Source organism: Chelon labrosus, assembly GCF_963514085.1.
Source record: "Chelon labrosus genome assembly, chromosome: 24".
Lineage (NCBI taxonomy): Eukaryota > Metazoa > Chordata > Actinopteri > Mugiliformes > Mugilidae > Chelon > Chelon labrosus.
Window position 1 is genome coordinate 3,322,218 of NC_140357.1, and position 26,896 is coordinate 3,349,113.

General features: G+C 45.9%; 1 protein-coding gene across 1 annotated transcript in view; it reads left to right on the forward strand.

The window, feature by feature from the left end:
- Nucleotides 1-26,896, forward strand: part of LOC311509449 (receptor tyrosine-protein kinase erbB-4) — a gene marked incomplete at its 5' end in the record, with an annotated part of 240,178 nt that overhangs the window by 119,452 nt on the left and 93,830 nt on the right. Inside the window, 1 exon segment of the mRNA XM_084574670.1 lies at nucleotides 4,384-4,535. Within this exon segment, the coding sequence (XP_084430796.1) occupies nucleotides 4,384-4,535 (152 nt within the window).

A 26,896-nucleotide genomic window follows, 5' to 3' on the forward strand; every position in this document is an offset into this window, starting at 1 on the left:
GGACCCCAGGAAGACTAGCTGTCGCCTTGGCGTCAGCTAATGGGGATCCTTTTTAAATAAACAAATAAACATAGCATTCTTGTAGAGTGGTTTTGAAGCTCAATGTGACGTCTCTGTACGCCGCCATCTTGGTAACATTTTTGTAGCGGTATAACATTCGAAAAAGTCTCTAGTAAAGTACAAGTACAGTTATGAGTACATATTGTTAGTTAATTTCACTTATTGTATATAAAGATGGACAAAACCGATGTGAACCCCCCTTCCAGAGGATTCTTGTAGAGTGGTTTTGAAGCTCAGCGTGGTGTCTCTGTACGCCGCCATCTTGGTAATTCTCTCCGACTCTGGCTAATTCAGCAATGGACCGTAGAGTAACAGTGTTGTACTTGTAGACGTTTGAGTGCCCTGAATTTGTCAAGAGTTGAATTTGTTTTTGTTCTTTTTGTAATTTTTTTGTAATTTTTTTGTAATTTTTTGTTTTCCTGTATTGGCTTGAACATGCCCCATATTGCCATCCAACTGGAGCTTCACCAGACTCAAGTTATGACACGACTGGCAACATTCTTGTAGTGGTGACATTAAAAAAGGTTAGGGTTAGGGTTCTTGTATATAAAGATGGACAAAATTTGTGTGACGCCATCGAAAGGATTCTGTAAAATGGTTTTGAAGCTCAACACGGTGTCCCTGTACGCCGCCATCTTGGTAATTTCCCGACTCCGGCAAATTCACAAAATAGGCAAAGAATTGGAGCGTGAGTGGAGCTTTAGGAGGTTCAGGTGACGTCTAGACAGTGGGAAATCAATAAACTGGTGACTTAAATAAAAAATAATTCACCCCCATACAGTTATGTATGTATGTTACCAGGATTTAAACATGTTTACTTCTGTTCTGGGGATTGACTTGTTTTTGGAGCCATTTGTGGAACTCCGGTTTATTTACTTGCATGCCGGTTTCAGTTTTCTCCTCTAAATTTTGAAAGTATCTCGGTTTGAATATATAAAAAAGGAAAATGTAATATTTCTATAACAGTCACCCTTGTAGATATAGAGATCTGGGTAACTATGGTGACGCTTTCAGACAATATTATGTCACGCGCCCTTCAGGCTTGACTTTATACCTGTAGAGAGAATCTGTTTATTGTCCTGACTGGCAGATATCAGCTCCCCTGCCTCCCACACACAAAGACGCGCTCACCCGAGCTGTCAATGTAGACATGCCCCCGCGTCACCCCGGCGCATTAATGGCGAACGAGGCGACAGCTCAATACTCGCATTGTCCGCCGCCGATCCCTGGGAGAAGGGAGAGGCGAATGGAGCCGGGGAGAGATAGAGAGAAAGGGGTCAGGGACTGAGAAATGGATGGCTCGGAGAAAAAGATATTAGGAGGAGGGAGGGAGGGAAAGAAAGAGGCCCGGCAGATGGATCTAGACACTTTCGGAATGAGCCCGGAGAAAAGAGCATTTACAGTAGAGTGTGTCGATATGAATGCTAATGCGCCGGTGTGTCATTCCCACTCTCACAAACACAAGATTGTGTCTCTCTTTCTTTCTTTCTTTCTCTGTCTCCCCCTCTTTCAATTTCTTTGCTTGCCTTCCCTTGCTTACCCACCCCGAATGAGAGCTATTTCTCTCTTTGTCTGTGTGTGTGTGTGTGCTGTCGGCCGATATTGGCTTTTGAGAGTTGTTTTTCCACTCACTTTTCACCTCTCCCCTCTGATCTTTTATCAGACACAAACTCTCGCGCGCACACACCTGCACGCAGGTTTCAATAACAGATTATTGCGGACGCCCGCTAACCTTTCATCCCCCGCGCCAGGCGAAATCCTCGCACACACGCGTCCATCGATCGGACCAATTTCAGATCCCCGGACTTCCTTCGAGTTCGCGGCCGCTCTTGGATCATTTCATCTAATAACTCATCTGCGCGCGTGTGGTCAGCAAATCTCATTTATCACCATAGTTCAGCGCTGCCATTCTGTCCTGCGCGGACGGCCGCGTACGGCAATATGGAGGATCATGGAGGAGAGGAAGCGGAGCTCGTCTTTGCAGAGCCAACGATCCATAAAGCAATATGGGAGTTTATGAGCTCTCAATGTTGTTCAATATAGGGGCAAGTTCAACTATGCAATAGCCCTTTGGGTTTGTTTTTTTTCTGTAATTGTTGTACTTGGGTGTGAAAATTTCCTCAGAATTGAAGGAGACACATTAAAAGTTTAACTTTTTCCAATAATAGTCGATTTGATCCTCATTTAAACGCTGAACTCATCTTGTGTTCTTACCTGGTTTGATAAATAAGCATACGCTGAAGCCCTGAGTGTGAGACAAAGATGCATAAAGGGCATTTATTGAAACACCTTGAAACTAAACATATTACGCATTATTCCAAACTTCCAAGAGTTCCAGGAAATTTGGAAATTTCAAACGAAATTTTTTGATTTTCCGTGATATGAAGGTTCTATTTTAGGGAATTAAAAGTACTACTTAAAGCCCCCATGGAATCGCTGGTAGAAAATGCTCCAGAATACATATAAATGTTTTCCCCCCTCCCGAAAAGTCCGCTTTGCCCTGATTGGTCAACTCCAAACTTCTGAGCAAGCCCCGCCTACACATGTTCAAGCTGAAGCCGCAGTGCTGCTAGTGAAGGGGAGATGCAGGAAGTGGGAGGGGCAATCGGTACACGCCCCCGAATGCAGCATGAGTCATCAAATTTGTTTAAATAGTTTCAGGAAATAGTCCAGGAATCTCTAAAATACCTTTAAGAACATCTACAAAATTACTTTTTTGTCAATATTAATATGCAAATACGAAAGATTTTAATATATGGGACACATTTATTTTATGGTGACACCAGCCAATGGTTTATTTTTTACAGTATCTTATCCTAAAAGAAGACTGGGTGCGGTCAGATGGAAAGTTCAAAGCTGTTAAATTGGATAAATATGAAGCAATGGCAAAAAAATTGTATTTTCCTGTAACTGTTTATGCACACAACCGGCCAACGGTTTTTGTAGCTGGAAAAGAAGGCTTTAAAAGCTACAAATCTATTCAAAAGTTGAATCCCTGACAAACTTTAATGAGCGGTTTAATTACATCGAGCCAAACTCCAGCCCGGTGCCGCGCATACACCGAACGCACGAGCCTCCGGTCGTGCCTGCGGCAGCGCGGCGGCGGCGCAACGGCGGCGGTTTGAGGCGGCTGCAGTGCCAGCTGAACGGAGCAGATGGTTGCGGGACTGAGGATGGGGAGACTGACTGAGTGACTGACTGACTGACTGGTGGAAAGGCTGGCAGGGACAGAAAGTTGCTTGACAGCCGGAAAAAGGAGGAACTAATTACAGTGGTGGCGACTGCTTTTAGTCAATTGTCATGCATTTATCAGTATTAGTACAGATATACACAGTCACTTAAAGACGTTCCATTGCTTTTTAAGCATATTAGGACCTTCAATCATTTTCTAGTTCCTCTTAAGCCTGGTACGATGAATGTTGCTTATATTCTGTTGGTATACATGCACTGTTGATTGAGTGGAAAAGGATGTTTTGCAGAGGGAGTTGAAAGCCGTCTGCAGGTGTGGCTAAAGCCGACGGACAAACCTTCCCGTTTCTAATTGCCTGCCCTTCCCGTGCATCAACATAGCCGCGTCCTCCCCACCCCCCCGCCATAATATCTTCAAAGTCTTGTAATCTCGTCAGCCGAGTAAAGTCTCCAAGTGAAACCCGCCGTAAAGGTCAACCAATGCAATTTGAATATCTTTGATTAAACGGTGTGCCGGTGCCAGAACCCAGACTGTAGGTCACTGCCTCAGAGAAATGATATCCACCCCTCTAACCCCTCTTGTCCCTTCCCCGAGTCTCGCCGTCGGAGCTCCCTCATTGTCGAGGGTCACGTCTGCTGCACTCTTTCCAGCAATTTACGTAATCCCGGCCAGACCCTTGGTTCCCTACCGCCGTTCTCTCTCTGTACTCTAATCCTCCCTTGTTCGCTCCTCTCCTTTCGGTCTATTCACACTTAGTTTTAGTGCCACACTCCTCCTGCTCTGAGTGCTTCTTTTCATTCTGACATTTTTCGGAGAGAGTAGGCTCTACAGGAGCCGGTGAACCGTGCATCTGCAGATCGGAGTTAAAATTTTCGATTTATTTAAAAAATCCTCGGGTGCTAGACTGAATCCCAGCAAAAATTATAGTAGATATCAGTGCAATTTAACTTATCTGGTTGACTGATCATTATGTAATAAGCAGTTACAATGACTACCTTGAAAACCATTGAGTCCACGAGTACATTCCTTGAATTGAATTCCATTGTGAGTGTCATCATATTCGCCTGCACTAACTCGACAAATTGCCACCAAAGTGACGCTTGTTCTCTCTCTTTCTCTCTCTGTGTGTATAGTGTGCCCCGGTACGGAGAACAAGCTGAGCACTCTGTCCGACCTGGACCAGCAGTACCGCACCCTGAAGAAGCTCTACGAGAATTGTGAAGTCGTCATGGGTAACTTGGAGATCACCAGCATCGATCGGAACCGCAACCTCTCCTTCCTCAAGGTACCGGAGGCGGCGGAGCTGCCTGTGATTTGTATGTGTGTGAGGCGAAGAGTCTGAGCCCTTGGGTTTCAGGACCATGGACAGAGGCAGACAGAATTACTGAGGACTGAACGGTTCAATGGAGGGGCATTATTGACTCAATATACGACTATATAGCACATTAATACTTAAATAAAGAGGTGGTGAGTAACAAGAAGTCGATGGAAATGCACAAACACGAGCACATCAGTGCAATGCATCTCCAGTAGGTTCTCCAGGCGTGCTGCACAGGATGCAATTGGCGCCCATATCCCACCCCCAGCTTTGCTACTTGTAATCATGAATTACCACACTAAAATATTGCAGTTGCCATGCAAATAGACACACATCTGATTCAAGATTTAAACAAAAACATATGAAAATAGCTGGTGTTCAGTGTAAAGTGAGTCACAAGTCGTCAGTCCCTTTGTAGCTAACATTTGGTTAGGGTTGGGGTTAGTGGACGTCCCAGGCTCTGGCTCTGGTTGGATACTGCCTTCAATATTTCTAGCTCTGCGTGGACAGAGCTAGCTCTTCTTGCCGTCACCACCACAAAAGAAGAAAATACATTCTTTTGTACCATCTGGGCGCACTTGATGCTCAAAGCGTGGCGAATTTGGTCGTAGCAACCAAAGTCCCGGATAGGCCTTTCCTTGCTGTAACAGTTTGAGGGATTACGTGTTTGCAACACGTCAATTAACTACATCAGTTGCTCCCATTGGTTGCCGCCTTGATTGTGAGATTGGTTCAGCTTGGTACCCGCCCACTTTGTGCCGCTTATCGTTGCTATGGATTTCCTAAACATTCCATAGTCTAGCCACATCACGCTACCGTCCCAGGTTCCACCTTTAATATTTCTCACCCCAACTGTTTCCAAATGAAACAAGCAGAACATAAAAATATAGCAAGTCCAAGGATGGAGCTGGCGCTTCTTGCCGTCACCACCATTTAAAAAGCTGAGGCTCAGAGTCCTCAGTCGGCACAGTGGATTTGGTCGTAGGAACCAAAGTTCCGGATAGCCTTTCCCTGGCTGTAACAGTCGGTCAACTACACCAGTTGCTCGCATTGGTTGTCCCCTCAGTTGTGTTGCCTAAAAGCCGAGATGAGCTCGGTACCCGCCCACTTTGTGTCGCCTATGGTCGCTGTGAATTTCAGACCATGGACATAAACATTGCATGTACTGTATGTACACCACTTTGGGGTATTATACCGCTTCACAAGAGAACTCTGATTGATGCCTTCTGCCAGGACATTACAACGCCATGCAATACAATAGAACTAATTATACGAGGCACTGGCAGGAATTACAGTGGAAGAAATGTCTATGATATACCGGGAGACTGCAGGAAAATGAGCAGCGCTCTGAATGCAAAGTGCCATTCCAACCAGACACAGTGGTCTCTCGGGTTTTACCTGCTCCTTGTAGGAGTGTATGTGTCTGGGTGTTTTATTTTTTCTCTCTCTCTCTCTCTCTCTCTCTCTCTCTCTCTCTATTGCCTGTGCACATACTGTATGTGCCACCAGGCTCGGTCCCTCCCCCCTGCTGTTTAATGAAGTGAGGTGTAGTCTAATTACTGGGCCAAAGCTATCAAATGAACGCCATAAACAGTCCCATTAGGCCCGGCATCATTAGGGAAACAATTAGGCATCTGGGGGATTGTTAAGTGAATGTGAGGAGGGGAGGGTCAGGGTTTGGTAGTTATGTGGTTGCCATGGGAACTCTGTCGCAGTCGTCTTGTGGGTCATAGGAAATCAGGAAGATGAACTCAATATTAAATTTAGAGATTTCTATGCAAAAGGCAACTTTTAAAAGTTAGGCTGCTTCATGTTTGCAGCACAGTAGAGAAAGTTTCTTCACTTTTCTGCTTTCCTTTTATTTGCCAGCGTACAATTTGGAATATTGCCGTAAACTTACTGCACACGCACAACGGTTCACGCGAAGTTCAGCATCAGCATATCATCCGACTCGCGCGTCCGCCAGGCGGGCTGAGGAGAGGAGCTAATTCGGAAGGGGTTCGCATGCGGACAAACCATTGGACTTGATGCGGAGGGAGGGAAGGATTTAAGGAGTCGGAAGGAGAAAGAACGGGGGGAGCGGGAGAGGGAAGAGCTAGAGGGATGTCACTTTTATGGCAGGCGAAAACAGCTGCCGCGCTTAAATTGCAATGTTCAGCTACCGTGCCGCCGGGTTTGTGTGTTTGCGTCTGCATACATGAATGCGTGTGACTGAAGAGAGCGGGGAAAGCGTGTGTGTGTGTGGTTGGGGGGGGGAAGCGGCAGAGAGGGAGCGAGGGCAGGATCCGACATGAGGGCAGGGTGATTTTTGCCTGGTGAGATGCTGACAGTTAGATGGATGATACGGCTCCGCGGCCTCCTCGGGTTCAGCTTTTCTCTCCCCGAAACCACATCGCTGTGACTTTCCTCCTCTTTTCGGGGGGACTCGGAGCGAAGGCACATCTGGGTCGATTTGTCCAGAAGTCTCGGTGTTTGTTTTATCCGGCGCAGAGGCCCACGTGGGCGGAGCTTACTCCGTCGGATCACAGTTCGAAGATATGTCATTGGGAGATAGTACGTTCCATCTGTATCTACATTCATTCCAATCAGATTTTCCGGATGCTCTGATCCACAGAGGCCCCTCCCCTCAACACATAGGACCCCCCACTAATAACTTTCTCTTGCCAGACAACACAGGACACCCTCAGAAGACCAATGTCCATTCTCTGATGAGTCAGTTTTGAAGGCACAAGGGAGAACTACACAATATTAGGATAGTTATGACTAATTCTTTGCATAATACTGCTGAAGTTGATAACTTTTATTGTCTTCCCTAGCACGTCCAGCCTTGTAAAATTGTCTTAAACCAGCATCAGTTTGTTTCGAGTTGAAATTCAGCTCACTAAATTTGGCTAGAGATTTGCGTTCTTAGCAAAAAGCCTCACTAAAACCGTCCCGAGCTCCGCAGAAGTACTTTCAGCGGAGGGATAAAATGTTACGCGGGCACAGGCACAGGTGTCTGAAGGCCACGGCGCCCGCGCCCGCCGCCCGGCTTAACCCCTCCGTCTAGTTTGCTGGCCGGCTCCCCTGGACGCTGTCAGCCTGTCACTCACAATGACCCATTTTCCCCCAGAAGCGAAGCGCGGCGGCGCGCCAAGTGGCCCGCAGTGGCTCACAACCAGCTAATGATGTCACCTAGGCTGAAGGACTCTTCATTAAAGCCGGATCAATCTGGCGGCTGGCACTGCAAAACACGGGGCACCGCGCCAGGGCTGCAGCTGAGAGCGGCGGGACCGGGGGATGTCCTTCCGCGAGGCCACAGAAATGACATGCCGGAGGAGCATGCGTGTCGCCGAGTGAGTTTTAAAGTTCTCCCCCGGCGACCGGCTCTATCACAAGTTAGGGGCACGAACACACAAGTGCTTGCACATGCACACAGACGTCAGCAATAAAAGGAGATGAATGACACGGTCACTGAGGTGTGTGCTCTACGTCGACATGCAGACAGAGACACTCTTTACCGAGCTTATCTCCGGCAAACACCAGCCAGAAGAGACAGAGAGAAACGAGAGATACAGCCTTTTTTTTTTTTTCTTTTTTTAAAAGAATAGTAACTCGGCAAGTTCATTTCAGCGCAGCCGGGAAACAGGAGGGGAGAAGAAAATAAAAAGACACGGGAGAAGAGAGGCTCCTCACACCAAAGGCTCCCCGTTTTCCCTGGGCTGTGTTTCGGCTGCAAATGAAAGCGCCTCAGTGATTCTGCAGCTCAGCCATTCTCAAAGCCGTACATCCTCAGAAAGCCGCGCCGCTGCTTCATATGCAAACCTGCGGCCGCGCGCTCGCTTGTTTAGCATGCCGCGCGGATGCCGTATTAGCGGGGATGTTCAAGTGAGTCAAAACGAGGTGACGGGATGCGCTTAAGTGCCCGCTCGGAGTGGCGGTGCTCATTTGTTTATAACGAACCTTCATCCTTTTTTTTTTTTTTTTTTACTCGCGCCTTGACCTCGTCTTTTCCCTTCTTTGGCGTCCTTGCTCTAACCTGCTGAGATCAGTGCGTTAGTCAGAGATTACCCCCTCTCCCGGTGTCATTATTCAGAGCTCATCCGGTCGCACTCGTCGCCGTCTGAGAGCGCGGCTCCGTGCCATTAATTTACTGCGAGGCGGTAATTCAGACTCCGTCACACTCGTTCCTCCGCACGTGCCCTTCGGCGGTGTTTCCCGTTCATGCGGTTACTCGTATGTGTTGATGCTCGCAGCACCCGCATAGACCAGACAGCAGCCATCCCTAGCAGGATGCAGCCTGACACAGACACACACAATAGCGCTTTAGGAACAACTCAAAAAACATGAAGAACAGCACAAGGTGTTGACCTGGCCTCTAAATTCACTAGATCCCAAACTGATCAAGTGTCTGTGGGATGATCCACAGAGGTCCCTTCCATAGCACCCATAGGACCCAAAGATCCCGACGAACAACATTCCTTTGCCAGACACCACAGTGCAGGCCTCTCCTGGATCACGCTCATCTGTTGGTCTACAGTTTATTCATTCTAGATGTAGTGCGAATATTAGTTTTCTTTTCTTTTCCACTGGTGCATGAAGGTTCTCAGTCATCCAAGTTCTGGTATATCCAAAATAACCAACTGAAAAAAGGACAACAAGGTCCCGACCAGTCTTTTAAAGAAGCTACTCGGACAGAGAGTCTTCAAGAAACCCTTCAAGACTTGTATTTTAAAATTGCTTTGGTTACTTGTTTGTTAAGCTTGATCTCCCAAACGGTGTTCTACTTTAAAGACGCAGTGGAATCCACTGAAAAGCCATAGTCAGGGGTCCAGTATGTGGCATGAGATACCGACAGTCGCACATCGGCAAATGGCCAACTGTTTTTTTGGTGTCAGGACTTCAAATTTAAAATGGCCAATGGGGACTTACACTGGGAGATCATATTTCGAAAGCCGAGCAGCTCTCTATGTCTGGAAAAGATGCAAAGAATTAGGTTGTAGGACGCAAGAATAGTTCCAAAAAAGTCTGTATGTGACTTCTAAATAGTTTTTGCCTTGAAGAAAAAATAGTTTCAGTATGGTTTTGTTCGTTCTCTGTGACAATCTAAATCCATCTTTGTGTTCCTGGGCTCAGACTGCATGCTGCAGGCCTTTTGGACGAGAAGAGAGCTCTTCCCTCAAAGTGAGAGATGTTATTTACATAAAGAGACAAAGAGGACGAGGCCAGCGAGGAGGTCAAGCACTCCTCTTTCTCTCCTCCTCGCTCTCCGCGGCTGTTTCGCGCTATTGTGCTCGGCGCCGCACAATAGCAGCCGCGGGGCGTCTTCGCCGGCGTGATGACACCGCCATCCCGAGCGGCGGTTGGAGAGGGGAGGGCGTGCTAGCGCAGTTTCATTAGCCTCTGATCCGGCGGAGGAGCTCATAAAAGGTTGGGACTGTCGCCTGGAACGGGGAGGCTGTTAGCGCCTCGCGGGCGCCCAGCAGCGTTCATATAATTACAGCTCTTAAAGCTGGGAAAATTAGCACCCTGCTCGTGCCAGCCAGCGCCCTGCCAGATCACCGTGGCACCACCCTGATGGATCTTATAGCTTGTTAATTGCGGGGTAATGGAGGCGTCCAAGTCCAAAGAGAAGGAAAAATATAACATTTTAGTCTTTGTTTTAGTATTTTTTTGGTTCTCTTAACTGTTTCCTGCAGGCGAACAGTTGTTAAAGAGAAGTGAAGTGGGAAAAAGCTGAGAGAAAGCGAAAATCCATGTAAAAATAAGCGTAAAATGTGATTTTTATCCTCGCTAACGGTGAGGTTTTACTGCTCCTGCAGACCTACATGTGTGCATTCCTTCTCCATCTTTATTTAAGATGTACAAAAGGACAAAAACAAGCAACCAAAGCCGTCTTGATGTCTGACAGCCGAACACAGGCGGCTCTGTCATTCCCCTTTCTTAACGTCTCTTCGACTGTCGCGGGTAAACGCAACTGTTAGCATAGAGGCTATAGTATGACAGCAAAACACAAAACAAAACACCGCCTTTCATGTCAGGTGCTGCTTCGACTCGGAGTTATTATCTCAGCTTTGTTCTACAACACAAAGTGGTGGCGTCGCTCCGGAACAAAGGCAGCTGCATAAAGAGGCCCCTTGAACCGCTAAGTTATCTGCCGCACAAACGGTGGCGCATGATCTGCTTATTGCACACGTCGCCGTGGCTGCATAGGAAGTCCCCCGGGTCGGCCGACTGAGACAAAAATCTAAACGGATGAGCCGGAAGCTCCCGTCGTCGGCTGGCTAGGATAGCAGGAAGAGAGAGGGAGTTGTCAGTGAGCGGGGATGAAGATAAAGCCTGAACACAGAGCTTCATTAGTCTCGTGTAGACGGCGCTAACAAGCCACCGACCATCAGCTAGACAGAAAGTCTGTTGTAAACTCTCTCTGGGTGTCACTTCTTGTTGGAGCTACAACCGCCTCTTAAAAAAAACCCAAAAAAAACAAAAAAAACATGAGAAATCTTACAGTTTGTGTAATTTAGCAAGAAATTATTTGTTTTCAGTGAATTGAAGGTTTTGAGACCAGAGAAAATCGCTGTCCTGGTTGAGAATGGAAGGAAAGTAAATACTAACTGAGGCATCCATTAAAATACAAAAATACAGTTTTTTTGCAAAGATAAACAGAGCGAGCTAAGAACCAGGGGTTGCCGCTGCTGGACCTGACTCCCGTGGGAGTTGCAGCTCCTCAGATTGGCTGTCGGGGTGCCTTCTGCCTCCAGGGGGGCTTGGTAGGTGGTACAACTCCTGCTCATTACCGAGCTCCTGGCTGTCTCGCCTGCAGCACTGGAGAGCTGTTGTTTCTCGGCGGAGAGAGGTGCAGAGGGGCCACGGCGGCGGAGCAGATGCACACATACACATATTCATGGCGCACACATTATGGAAACATATGCATCTTCGCACAAACACGCACATTAGGCATGCATGCACACAGCCCGCCTAGGATTCAGGATCCGGTTGACGTATTCATCTCGGTGTGTGTGTGTGTGTGTGTGTGTGTGTGGTCGGCCTGCATGCCAGCTTTTTTGTGGGCCTGATCAAAGCAGACATGGTGCAGAGCAGAGGTCTGGGAGGTGAAATTAAAGTCTTGCTTCTTCCACGCTGCGGACGGGTGGGGGGAAAGTGATTACCGTTAAATTAAAAGGTACGACCATAAAAGCGCGCCACGGCCAGACCCCCGCATTTCATCAAAATGATCCCACGGCGCGTCTTTTGCTTATCAAATTGTAAAATATTGTCCATGACACCGGCGTAACAGGGGCGTAATTAATGCACTAAATCAATTCCGAATCACTCCGCGCAGAGTGGCCCTGCCGGGCTGCCGTCATTATCGCAAATTAAGGCGGCAGATGCATGGGGGCCGAGAGGAACGGACGAAAGTCTAGCGGCAACTTCCGCTCCTCCGCAGCCGGCCGTCTTCATTCCCTGCTCTCGGTGACTCACTGGGTGTCAAACAGTGTGGCGCTTCTCCTCACTCACACCTGTGCCATCTTATTACCAGGTGCAAATAGTTTTATTAGCGGACGCTATTTTAAAAAAATTTCCCATCCCGAGCCATCCCCAGGCTGCGGCTGACACGTGGGTTTTAATGACAAAACGCACGTCTTCATCTTCAAAGAGGTACACCGTGAGGGATGAATGTGTTACAGACTTTCTTTTCTTTCTTTCAAATCTGGGGAGGCTGAATACTGAAAGGCTCGGCACACAATTCCCATTAAAATACAGCTGTTTTATCACTTGAAAGGGGTTATTTACACCCACGGCTGACTGCGTGAGATACGAATGCGCATGGTGCTTTCACTCCAAAAATTATTTTTTTCCCCCATCTCATGTAGTAATAAATGAAGTCTTATCTTTTCAAATATTACTTTTAGATGCATGTTTTGTGAAACAGCAGTTTTTTTTTTTGTTACCCCATGCGGAATGGGGCAGAGGTGTTGGCATGGCGCAGGAATAAAAATACGTTTTACAGCTGAGTACCAAGAAAATATTAATGCTGTTTGGGGTTAACAATAGTTTGCTGCGATGTTAATGGCTCTCCTCCAAATGTTGGGTCACAAGATGTCGTGCAACACCGGGACGTCACACGGTTCAGACCATGGGATTGTAGCAAAGCCAAGCTGAGACCAAAGAAGGCGCCTAAGAGACAAGTGTCTTGCAAATGGTGTAAGGGTTTTTGAGTAATCTGAGATACAAGACTTAGCTTTATTCTATCTAGCTATCTTGCTAGCGTGGACTAGTTTGGTGGAGATTTTCACGCTGGAGAGCACCGAAAGAAGAGAAGAACTGCCAGCAACAAGGGCCGACACTGATGTCACCTCTTGGCGCCTCCGTCTGGGCCAAAAATTTGAACTTGAACGCACCAGTCAAGGGCCAGCCGGCACGAGAGTTTGAGTCAAAGACATCTCTCTGACGTTTTTGTTCCACCACTGCCATTGAGTTGCCTAAAAAGCTTCTGAAGCGTTGTCCAATTGACATTTGGAGTAGGCCATGCAGTTCTTAGATTGACTTGACCTAAATTAGAGATTCTTGTGTTGGAAGTGTGGATGTGCCTACGGGTGTGCCTACCCAAGGTAGTTCTCCAACTTCCAGCGCCGACGTGAGTGGCAGCCTTCCCAGTAGTCCTCTCTAACTGCATTTCCCACGGGATAAATAAAGCCTATCTCTCTATCGTTGATCACTTCTGTCGTAAGTTTCTTTTCTTTCTGGGGCGTCAGACAATGTTCTCAGACACTTCCTAGGTTCTGTTTCAATCCCCCCAAACCGCAAGAGATGCTGAATTCATAGGGACGACTTGTTGCACCGCCATACTCCTCACTGCCTGTACAATTGTCTCGATTGCTATTCTCTTCAGTTGTGGCACATAATCATTGTCAGTTGATATAAAACACAAGCACAGGAATGTCGCCGCAGACTCCAGATTTAATACTCGTTGGGGTTTTCCTGCATCTTTACATACTTTCTGTACCTTTGGTATAATCTTTACGAGTGAGCAGCAGTAATTCAACTCCACGAAGTGGTCCAAATTTCCATCTTTTTCGTCTTGTGCCACCTGAGAACTTCAGAAGCACAGACAGCACTAACAACGCTCTCATACTTGGAAGAGCCGGGAAGAGTGAAGCGAGGCCGCGGAGCGATGCCTTGCTGGAAAACACAAATAAATAATAGAGTTTCTCTTGTCCCAGTCTTGTCTCCTACAACTTCCCATGAACTTTGTGAAATCTTCAGATCTTGGCTGCGAACATATGAATAGCTGCATTATGAGAACTGAACAATTTTGTGTCTGGCTGTGCTTTGCAGTGCTTGTGCACATCATATGCCTTTTTTTTTAGGCGGCTCATCGTTGCTGCAGGATATATTATGAATGCATACTGCATTTTAATGACGCCTCCTAAAGATTTTGAGGCTCACGATGATTGTAAAAGATGCCTCCGATTGCATATTCCGCACAGTGTACCCAACAGGAGTGAAACTTCTCCAAGTTCCATTGTCGGCCTACGTGGCGTGCTTGCATATAAAGGCGCGCGTTATGTGCATGAAAAACATTCTGCGTGTTTGATAGTGTCACATTTTTAGTGTTTATGGGGGTAATGATGGCAGCAAATATGTCAGGAAAGAAGCACAAAAGAAAATAAGAGAGAAAAAAAAAGGGGTTTTGATGTTGATTTTAATGAGAGCGCCTCCATCGACGTGGTTATCAGCGTGACAGTCTAAAAATTGGTTGAAAATTAGCACCCCAGGCCAGCTAATATTTTTAGAGGACTCTAATATTGCTGTAATTTTAGAATTCGTTGTTGTTGATCTTCAACATCAGTGAAAGTATTTAATTAGGGCGCGAACATGTTGTAAGAGTTTAAACTTCGGCTTAATCATGCTTTTATGAACCAGCTTATAGACCACCACCAGCTGGACTTGCAGCAGACCGGGATGAATTGTGGGATCTGCTTCGCTCTAATTACCCCTCTTTGGTGCTGTTAGGATAAGCGTGCATCAAGAGCGGGATACGTGCGCAGGGCTTTTTTTCTTTCTCCACACGTTTGCCTTCATACCAGGTGGTGCTTGAACGTGCACTTAAGCATTAAGGATGCCAAATGTGGGCACCGGGACAGATTCAGCAACCTGTACTTTAACACCAGTCCGTTGTTCTGTTTAAAGCTTCTCCCAGAGATCTTAGTTTGTGACACAGATCCCAACATTTAGCTCAGCCAGCCTTCCCCCAGGCCCCCTTTGCATATATTAAAAATGCATCTTAGCCACGGATTCATTTGAGCAAATTGTTTCTCCCGATGCCTTTTTAATATCTGCCTCTCTCAGCTGGCTTTGGGAAAAGACACCCTGCATCATCCCATTCTGAGGGAAGGGAACAGATTGCGTTCTTCGGTGACATTTACACTGTGTATGTGTGAGTGTCAGCAAGTATCCGTGCGTGTCTGAGCGTAGTAGGATATGTGTGCGTGATGTCTTTGTGTTTTAGTGAGTCAGCGAGGGTTTGTTTGTCAGGTGAGGTCTTAGTCTGAACCAAAAATGTTGGGTCGGTACAAACGGAATAAGTGGATAATTAAGTGGATTCGATACTTGGCCTTAGTCTTGGGTTGAATTTTGTCAGATCTGAAGTGTAAAAAGTCTTCTAAATTATCAATAAATTAATAAAATCATAATTTAGTAAGTCAGTGATATTTTATTTGGAGATACTGTAAAAGAAGTTGATTACACATCAGTTCTTAGCTAGCCATGCTAGCAGTATCATTTTTGCTATGATTGAATATCTATGGAAGTTGTGTTTGAATTCATGGTTGCCAGAAGAGGAACCTCATATTAAGTAAAATATCTTGACAATTGTTTGATGGATTGCCTTGAATCACTTTATTAGGACTTTAGGGTGAATTAGCAGGTTTTAGGTATAACATGGCGAACATCGCTGAAATTACACTTGCTAATCATCAACACAGAAGCTGATTGGGCTTTAAGGGTAATTGTGTGAGCTTAGCAACATCACGTAGCATGAATAGCAAGACAAAAGATGAGCCTTTAACATCACATTCTTAGCCAAGCAGCTGGTGGGTGTTTGAATGTCCTTTTCATCGTTTGCTGAAAAACACTCCCCCTTGGTATTGCATTTAAAATAGTGCTGCTGGTGCGTTGTCCTGAAATGACTTGTAGTCCCATTAGAGCAAATGTTAAGTCCATTCTGTTTTGTGTATACTTGTTTTGTGCATTTACTTGAAATATGTATGCAGATCAGTCCTCTCCCTAAGTCCTCATTTTAAGCCTCAGGAGTCATTTCCATGTTGGCTCTTTTGTGCGTTTCCATTCTCCTCAGTAACCCAGTCGTACCACGTCTAAAAAGAGATCCTCCTTGTCTCATCACAAGTTTAAAGACAGTATTATGCAGATATTACGGGTTTGTGAAGTTTTATTTTTTGGCATTGTTCCTTTGCTCTGTATTTCTTCCTCCTAATCCAGCTGGGATTGCAGCCAAAGGGTCTAGCCGCAACTCATTTTAAGAAGATCGTTTGTTTGACCAAAGTATCTACTCAGGACTCCTTAAGCCAGTGCACATCAGTTGTGGCTCTATCCAAAGGAAGTAAAAGGCTCTGATAGAATTTATTTCCCAAAGAATCTGTAAGAAAAAGGAAATCTGGCTGAAGCAGGCACCAGTCTGAGAAGAGATAATGAGGTGGACGAAGCAAAAGCCTTTTGTTAAGGCAAATAGTGTATTAGTGAACACAAATTGTGAGCAGTCGCTGACCTTTTGACAGAACCACAGTGGTTCAACGCAGGGATCCTTTGAGGGGCTACCAGAGGCTAGAGGCATTTCGGTGTAATGACGGCATGAACGTCAATCGTCTACGGACTTGCTTACTACTCCTCTTTGCTTTTTCTAATTGACTCATTGGTTGACTGGTTGGTGAGAAAGACTGTTCGTCCGGTCAACTGCAAAGTACTTTTTTGAGAGTGCCTGTCCTTTTCTGAACAACTTCCAAGGCCATACATGGCAGGTGCAGTACATAGTGAGATGAGAGGACGTTCCTCCAGGATCATGGAGCTTCATGAAGACGTAGGACTAAGTACAATCCAAGGGACTGAGCATAAAGTGCATGTGTGCAAGCTTATGCAGACAGTACAAACGGTGCAAGCAGACAGTGCCGACAGTCCAAAGACAAGAGACAGTGCAAAGACAAACAGTACAATAACAGACAGTACAAAACACTTGGGAGACAATGCACTTACAAAAGGACTACACAACAACAGAGAGCAACATAGGGGGATTGTAAACAGGTGATTGACTAGCAGCACAGTGCGTGCAAAGGGATACAAATACAGGTTATGATTTGGTTGTGAGTGAGTGTATACTGAGTATGCTCAGTCCAGTTGACGGGAGTTCAAGATTGCCACTTCCGGTTAGTAAGTAAATCAACAGGTTGCTGCCAATCGGGGAAGCATGAATGACTGACGCCGCCGCTTTCTGGTGACATACATGTATATTCCTGTATAGTAGGACGTAATGAATGAGTGTGTGAGATCTGAATGTATGAATGAACTATTAAAAAGAAGCCTTAGGCCGCCACAGAGATAAGCTTTAAATCCCTAGATTATTCCTATCAAAGGAAATAATCTTGGTCACTTACACCTGCTTGGAAGTGCATTGAAAATATTTCTGCGTTTGATACATCACTGAGAAATGCTATCCATGGCGTCATGTGTGCAGATTTACTCGTATCTCATCTTGCCGCAAATCAGGCCACGCTCCTCCGATTAGAGTGCTTTGTTTCCAGAGTAATGAAGGAGTTTGGGTTTGCTCCTCGGCTGCTGATGATGCCACTGACATTATTTTCCAGCGGGGCAAAAACAGCTGACTAAACTCCTCCCTGAACCGACGCGCACTCGCGGCGCGCGCTTTGTAAAGATACGAGATGGATCAAACCTGACGTGTCTTGTAATCAGTCCCACAGCTGTCTGCTTACCTGGCCTGAATATTGTTAGAGTTAGCACATTCTACAGTTTGAAAATGAAATAGTGATTCACTTGTTCTTGTTCGGGGAAAATAAACCTCTTTGCACTCTTCTGGGCATCGGGTAATGCATATTTAAGATGCTCTTTATATTCTGAAAAGAATCCCTAACTGTGTGACAGCATTGGTGGGGAAAACATGAGGGGACTTGGTCTCCCTTGTGCCTCCAAAACAGTTCTGATGGTGGGTCCTATAGTGTCTGGCAACAGTCTTCTGTTAGTGGGGGGCCTTTGGGTCCTGTGGGTTAAGGAGAGGAGCCTCTGTGGATCAAGCCTGTGTTTTTGATTACAACGGTTCTTGGGTAAAATTCTTGCCGGGCGTGAGTTCTCGGTTAGCTAACTACCCAACGAAAGGTTCTTAGCAACTTTGCGTGCACTCCCAGATCTCAAAAATGAACTTGTGTGAGGGTTATGTTGCCATGAAGGTGATTACCGGAGCAATAACGTGATTTTTTTTCATCCTGGTGATGCGTATGTAAGAGCTGTAAAATATGATTACGCTGAGCCGTGTGAGAGGAAGTATGATTTATGTCCCCGCTGGCCTCTCCAAACGCAATCATTAACTGTAACTGCTATTTTGTTTCTGCACATTCACCCCCTTCCAAACTGGGAGTTCGTGCATTCTGTCTTCTTTCCCATTGACGCGAATTGATTATCTGAGGCGAGTCTTGCATTGTCTACCTATGGCTGCATCCTACCTCTGCACAGGACCCGATCATCAATCACTCAGAAGGGCCATTAAGCACCGTTTCTCCACCAGAAGAGTGAGCTGACACTGGACCTCTTTCCTTCCTCCCTTCTCCTAACTCTGGACTCATAGGACCCCCCGCGCAGCAGATTGGCCCCTCCGCTGAAGGGCCCTGCCAGCTTTCGAAAACTCTGTCCTAACCTGAGATGACCATGAATAATGAGGGACTTAAATATGAGATAGAGGAGCAAGGTGCGAGGGGATAGCATGCTCTTCACTTTTTCCCTCCGTAGCCACTGTCAAGCGAGCGGAAGCCAGCCTGTGGCTGATGTGCACTAGCTTTGTCACATAACTGCATTATGTAGAGTCCCCAAAGGCAACAGCATAATGCGATACGCCGTGCGACGGTTGCCGGGTTCCTACAACAACCTCCCCTCATGAGTTATGTATTAGTGTTTTCACTGCGGCTCAAGGATCAGATACTGTACTGGGCTGTCACTGTCTTAGTCTGGCCTGCTAATGTGCTGCAAACCTCCCCCTTTGGTAATTTTAATTTCCGAGTCAGGGTCTTTACTGTAAATGCGTCTTGACAACGCGGACGCCTCATGGACGTCGCTCATGAAACGGGCCATATATGAGATTGTCGGCCTGTCGGAGGCAATAAATATCACGGCCGAGAGCCAGTAGCACAGCAGCTGCTGGAGGCACACCCCTGGATAACACACACACACACAAACACACAAACAAACAGCACTGTGTCATCCCAAAGTCATTGTCAACACTAGCTGGCAGTGCTGAAACTGAACTTGGCCTTTCAGTGCGTTCACTTCCACCAACTGTGATCTAGCATGTAAAAACTGAGGAACACATGTTTTTTTTTCATTGCATTTATAAATCAATATTTTTAAATTAAGTTTAAATTTTTAATTACCCAAGGAAATTGCACTTAGAAAGTTCATTTCCGTCCTCTCGTAGCAGTTTTCTCTGTCTAATTTGTTCTCCCCTCTGTCTTCGTGAATCCTAATAAAAATACTGAAAGAGGAGTGAGCCTCCGACTGGTTAAAGAATACACTTTGATTAACCTTCTGATTTTAACTGGGTCTCATCCCAACTTAGATGGCTTCCAGGTATTTGATCACAATTATGGTGTAGCCTGATTCAGGACGCCAAGCGAGAGTGGATCTCTTTCACCGAAAAGTTCATCCAATTAAAGTCTTTTGATTGAGCCCGAGCAAGAAATTGACTTTCCTTTTCCCTAATGTGCTGGCAGAGAAGCTAAAATACCTTAAAGGGAGGGGATTTCTCTCCACCATCGACATGAAAAGTGGTGTGTGGGTTCAAAACACTCGTCCCTCCATGTTTGATGTGGTTTTTCCATTTGAAGTGAGCACAAAAAAAAAAAAAAAAGACCCGCCCTCCTTCCCCAGCTGCTCACCCAGTTGAGCTTACAGGAGTACCCCAGGGTACTATCAGCAGACCTCTTACGAATCCTTTAAAATTAATTCCCCCAAACTCTGCTCAAATACCTGTACTGGGTGACTCAGTCATTTTCACGGCGACATTTGATGCAGCTGGAATTCCATCTATTTCAAAGTCAATGGCCCTCCTTTCAAAGGCCTTGATTTTATTTATTTATTTTTTTTCCGTGGGATTTCTCAAAATCTTGAATGTCACGCCCGAGTGCTCTCAGCATACTTAGCAGCCAAACAGCCGCACGAGGTGAAGGAGTGCATACTTCTCTTACGGAGCTCATTGAAGCGAATTGGTAAACAGGTCCCTGCCCGCCCATTGACTTTGCTGCGCCGCATGGAGGAGTCAGATTGCACTCCGGTCGGATCAAACTGTTGAGAGTCGGTAGTCTTGCTGCTGACATGCGCCACTGCACTCTCCTTGACTCACTGGCAGAGTGCTCTATATGTATGGAAATTAGCTATAATCACCATAATATGTGTCCCATCTCTTGTATTTTATAATGCTGTCATTATACTTTTCCCTTCGTGATGCCTTTTTCCCCCACTTCCTCCTCTGCTTCTCCACTTTTGGCGCACCTTCCCCTCTCCATCTCCCGCTCCCCTCCCTTCCTCCTTCCTTCACAGAATCCCGTCCTCCTTCTACCTCATTTACACTCTCACTCATCCAGATGACAGGAACAGGTGCACTATTAATTATGCTTTAAAATATATCTCCTCCATGCTCCACTTCCTCCCCCCTCATCACTGTGCGCTAGCAAACCTCCTAAACTTCTCCTCTTTTGTTCGCCCTCACTTTCTGCGCCTTCTTCTTCGGTGGTGCCGACGCACCGCTGTTTTCAGGCCTGTTTGGGTGTAGATTACAAACCTAATTGATTCATTATCTCGGGGTCTCAAACTGCTTCCACGTGATCGCGTGCGATTATCTCATTATCTCGAGACTGCAAATTGCGATTTGGTGGCGCTCATGTTAGCCATCCCGAGATAGCCGCTGAATTACGTTGTTATCTCAAGGTATCAAACGTTGTTTTCTTGTGGGCGCGACAAAGATCTCATTATGTCTAGATAACAAATCCGTGGTTTTTCAGAGACCCAGCTGCTTCGCCCCGCTGATGTTGTTTAAGAGTCTATCCAAATCGGCTTAGTCTGATGAAAGAGACACTGTCAGAAGAATAAAACTGAGTAGATTAAAGTTTTTTTAAAAAATAAATAAGAGAGAATTAACCCCACGATGAAAATAAACCCCATTTGGATAGAAACCTCAGTGAGAAACAATGTCGGATCAAAGCAAATTCACAAGATAATAAATTTAGGTTTTCATACATGCAGATGGGAGCAGTATAAATCTGCTGCTTCTCCACAAGCCACCAGAACAGCTGCAGCCCTCCTCAGAATGAAGGTAGGATCTCCATTATGCCAAAGTTACCTCTCTGAAGATGACTTTGCTCAAAAATCTTCAGAATTAAAAATTATGAGCCTATCATCCATACATATTCTTTTAGGAAGGCTTATAAATCTGTGTATGCACATGGGTTTGTTCATCGACTATGCGTGACTTAATAATGATTTAAAAATAAAAAATAAAAAACTACTGAAAAGTTGTTGTGGAACTAGATACACCTTCAACCTCCAACCTCCGAGGCTGACTTGTTTTTTTCTACATCTGACTGTATATAAAATGGACACACCCATACGTCACCCATAGGTTTCCTGAATAGCAGTTTTGAAGCTCAGTGTGGGTGGAGCCGGCAGCGGCCATCTTGGCAGTAAATTCTTCCCCACTCCCAGCTAATTCAAAAGTGGGCAAAAAAGGTGGAGCATGACTGGAGCTGTGGCCGGTAGGTGACACTAACCCATAGTAACCCATGAGGGCATCCAGTCTGTCACTCAAACTGGCCACGCCCAGGGCGGCTGTCACTCAATGGGTAGGGCGGGTTGTCCACGAACCAGAGGCAAATGGACCGGATGCCAAAGTGTCCTTGAGCAAGACACTGAATCCCCGAGTTGATCCCAACTGTGTGTGCTTGTGTGAACGAGTGGGTAATGTGACAGGGTGACTTTAAGGCGGTTAGCTTTAAAGCTAGCTACCACATAAATACAAGACCATTTACCATTTATTTATTTAAAACTTTAAGCCTTGGAATAATATTATTGTGAGACGAATCTATACATCTATAGGGATTGACTCCCTTTCGCAGTCGGCCTCTAGTGGCCATTTGTAGAACTGCAGTTTTCCATACGCGTTGTGATGTGCCTATTCCTGGGTTGCATGAACCGTCTAGCTCCTAGCAACAAATCGCAGTATGCAATGACACTGGATACAAACCTCAAACCATTCAGCCAACCTTCACCTCTTCATTTATTTATTTCCTTCAACTTCACCCTCATCCGTATGTTTTAAAGCTCAAGGATAAGGTCGAGAACATGGGTGCGTCGCCATTTAAGTTTAAAGGTGCTAAAAATGTATGATTGACATGATCTTTTTTAATGCTGCCAATTAAACTCAGTGAAAGTGGGGTGGATGTGCAGAGTGTAGTGAGTGCAGCGAGGATATTTTAAGTCAAGCTTCCCTTAAATTCTTCAAGTTTTTCCTGTTAAACTCACTAATGTATACAAAAAAGGAATCTTGGGTGAAGCCCAAAGGCAATCCCCGAGAAGCCTGCAGAAATCTGTATGCATATCTGTCGGCTGTGTTGGCAAGGCTTCCTGGGTAACTGCAAAGTAAGTCGGATGAATAAATCAGAGGTGGATAGATACACAGGCTACAAGCCTAAAAACATCTTGCATTTTGGTAGATTAGCTTACGTAAGTGTCTCTTAAGTCATGTTTGAGTTAAAATGGGAGAAGTATTTCGCCTTTTAGCATGCGCCTCCGCTTTCGGCTTCGCCAACTGTTGCTGAGTTATGACGAGACGCTGTCGACTGGCGAGTCTCGATTCATTAAATGACAAATCTGTTTACTTTGCAAAACAATTGTTGGATCGTTCCAACGCTGGCTCGCATACAGATAAGTCTCCTTCTGAAAGAAAAAAAAAAAAGGCAAGTGTGTGCCTGAATAGTGCTAGACGCTGGATACATTTCAACATATCTGGAGGGGGTTTACAGGTGCCTCATGTCAAGCAGCTTATGTTTCCAAGACATCTTCCATCATGATTACGTTGTGGGGAGCTGATACAGCCCAGCCTCAATGCAACGTATCCTGCAGACACAAAGAGCAATCTAAAAACGTGTGAAATTCACACGTTTCACCCAGGGGTACACCGAATGACGTGAGGAAACAACCCTGTCAGGGATGCATAGGATTCTGTTTGACTGAGCACTCCACACAAGGCTGCTAATTGCCCGCGATTGATGGAGAACAGCGCTAGAGGAAACCTTAAACTCGCAATGCATCATTGGTAGCTGACCTCTGTCGGCACAGTCCCGCCTGCGCCTCGCGGCGGTGTTTTCTTCTTGCGCGTGGGCGGGGGGGTTATCGGCACATGCGAGGCCCGCGTGCGCCCTCAGACCGAAGACGGAGTTCTGCACAAGCCCTTTGTGGCGCTCGCGGCAGAAAAACCCTCTGATCCTCCAGACTCGGGCTCGAATCAAAAGATTGTGTTGAAATAATGAACCGGACTGCGCGAAGATTTTCGCCGCTTTTTCCCGCGTCATTTTTCGGGAGGATTAAAGGGATGAGCCGGCAATTGAAGGTCCGTGCACCTTCTTCGTGCAAATTAGCTCCCACTCACCTTGTTAAGTGCACATGTCTGGGAAAATACAAGGATAAAAAACATGAGCTCGTGTGTTCGCCGTCCACCTTGTTAAATCTGAGCACATCGCCCACGAGGCAGCGGTGGGCAGCTTCTCCGAGTAGCATCCTTCAGCTTCTGTGTTTGTGTTTTCTGAAACAGAGCGCGGTTGAGGGGAAATGCAGGTGCTTGTGTTTACTTCCCTCCGGACCTCCCTCCCTCCTTCCTTCCCTCCTTCTCTCACAGCTTCCTCCCTCCTCCGCCACAGAGGAATGCAGATAAATATTGATCGAGAAAGCTTTCAGAAAATAACTCTTTATGGCAACGGGAGCGGAAATTAAATAGCGTCAAAGCAAAGGGAAATTACTGAGAAAAGACGGAGTAATCCTTTAATTTAATTAGGTAAATTACAACAAAAAATCCTTTCTGTTCGCCTTTCTTCTGCCTCTTCTCTCCCTCCTTGCTCTCCCTTGCTCCCGCTGGAAGGCTTTCCTGCGGTTGCTAAGCAACAGGGAAACAGTTTTTCTTTGCTTTTGCCAGCGGGTCCCGGAGGCTGGCAGGGAGAAGGGGGCACAGTGGAGGCACTGTGGAGTCTGCCAGCAGCCGAGTGCATGCCTACAGCTGGGTCGGGTTGCTGAGCGGCCTCCCCGCTCCCAGTCATGACGCCCCCCGGTTGGCACCTGGGGGGGAGGGTTACGGCGGAGTTAGCGATAGCGGGTCAAGCTAGCGGATTTGCCTCGACCCCCAGCTAGTAAACATGGGGTCAGAGTGGGGTCAAAGTGATGAAACACAATGATATCCAACCAAGAGGCCTCATCAACAAGCCTTTAGAGTCTGGGTAAAGTTTCTAATTCTCACATTTGACAGTGATTCCAAGGGGTTTTTGACAAGCAGGCAACTTCACAATAGAAATCCTTTTTCGCAATAAGTATGGTAATCAAAGCCTCCGCTGAAATGGATTCTACTGCTCTTTTATTATGTTGTTCCCTCTCCCTTCAGGTGATTGACACATTGTAATCTTGCTAATAAGCACCTCCTCTGTCTGTTTCATTCCCATTGTGTTAGCGTTACAATAGGCCAACTTGGCAGGTGTGTGGCGTTTGCTTAGCACTCGCCGTAGAAGCTAATCTCGGCTACTTGCTATTATCCCCCGAATGCAGGCATCCCGCGCGTCGTGTCCCGACTGTCAGTCTCCACTAAATGTCCCCCAGGGGTCAGCAGCCAATCAAACCTCGCATTACTCATTTCCTCCCTCCCTCCCAACCAATCATCCACATCATTACTGGCCTGTCTCTGGTCATTAGGATGTCTCTGTAGCTGTCGCCGAAGCCTTTTCCCTTCACGCCCCGTCACTGGATATTTAAAGACGAGCCAGCGCCTTCATGTCCAGAGTCTTTTCTGGAATATTAAAAATAATCCTCCAGACTTCGCAGTTGAATTAATGACTGCTTTCGACTCAAATACAAAACTTAAATTAAAGCGAAACTATTCTTTTGATGGCGGGGCGATGAGGGATCATGGTACGATATGTATCTTCTACCCGCCATAGGTCGTTGAAAGTGCAGGTACTATGACAAAAGTAGTTTCTGTTCCCAACTTTATGGACAACTCTGAATTCATTTAGAAAAAGAAGATGACCAAGACAGAGCTGCATTTTCAACGTTGTGGCCAACATCGATACCTGTTTCAGTCATCCGTTGTACACTTTGCTACTTTCATGTTTCCGTCCCACATGGAATCTCCTCACCTGGTTTTAAACCCACGTGGCTGAAACGTGCTCAGAAAGAATGGATTTATTCCAAAAAGAGAGAAACGATCGGATCAAGCGTTTATGCGGCCGTTTGGCACACCACTCTCAATCTGATCTGAAAATGTCCCTTCAATTGGGTCAGTCTGTTCTTATTTATGTGGTCATATGAGATGGTGGTATACTTCCGTCCGTGCAAATGCAGAGTGTCAACTTAATATTACATTAGATTATTGGGAGCTAATATTCTCCTATTCAGCAGGTTTGCCAAAGGTTCCCAATGCGCCAATCGTGACTGACTGGTAAGTCGCCATGGTAGTACAGGTAGATGCCATTCAACAAAACGGTGACGTACGATACAGTGACAGATTGACGGGCGGCCAGTCTGGGATCTCCCCACACATGTGCATTCAAACACGAAAGTTGCTGCAAAACTCTAGCGAGCTAAGTAGTTAGCCTATACAGAGGGCACATAAATGATTTAAAGAATGTCAAATAAGTAAAATTACATATGTAAAATACGATATAATCTAAAACTACCTAGTAAATGAATTACAATGAATTCTCTTGATGGCACTTTTGAGATTTGTTCTTTTAGGGCGCGTTTCATCTATATATAGTTTGTCGCATAGGCAGTTTAGCATGTTAACAAAATGTTATGTTACGCAGACGATACAGCCCTTAATGTCAGTGGTCCTTACACTGATGGGACGGTTAAAAGCCCCTGGTTCACAACTCTATTTGATTGAAACCACCCCTTCCAATCAGAACAGGCTGATCTGATCGGAAGGGATGGTTTCATTGGGAATTTTTATTCAGATTTTTAGGGTAATGCTAGCGTAGATGTCAACAAAGCGATTAATGAAATTGGAACGCATTAGGGAACGATGTAGATCTGTGCAGGAGTTATGTCTTTTTGGTGGACACTGCTGAAAAATTCAACTTAACTGAGGAGAACAAGAGGGAATGATTCACAAAAAAAAAAAGCGCTCAGGCACCCACTTTTTAAAACTGCGTTCTAATTAGTCTTGTCAGCGGTGGTCGGCAAAATGTGTTAGCGCCGCATTTAACATCTGTTGTATGTTGTATGTGTTGGGGAGCGTCTCGTGCTGCAGTTTGAGCGACTCCGATGAATGATGCATGCCCACGGCGATGGAGTATTTTTTCGCAACCGGGGAATAAGTTGTGTTTTAGATACACACATCAAGCTGAGTTTGAGTGTCTGGTAATGATGCTGTATAAAGATGTGATGTGCTGCCAGTTTGATTGATAGCCCCGCCAGCTAGGAGGTTTCACTCTGTACATCTACTGTCTGTCTGTCTGTGTGCTGACCTTAAGTTTTTTTTAGTTATTTTCCTTAATTTGATTAGTGATAACCCGCGGGTTGAGGACGAAATTTCTGCAGGAATTAAAATAAAAATATTCAAAAATTCAAAGTGCTCGCCTTGGCCCCATCCTGCAGCCTGACTTTGCAGTTGAATTAATTTGCCTCATCAAGAGCATAACACAGAGGTAATCAGGCTGATGTTTAGTGACTTTTGAGAAGGTCAATTGATGCACAATGAGGCAGATAGTTGAGGTCTTCCATCCTCTTCAGCGAGGCACTCAGCTCTCTGTTTCGACGTATTATATTTGCGTCAACTCAGGCAGTCAGCTCAGAAATGT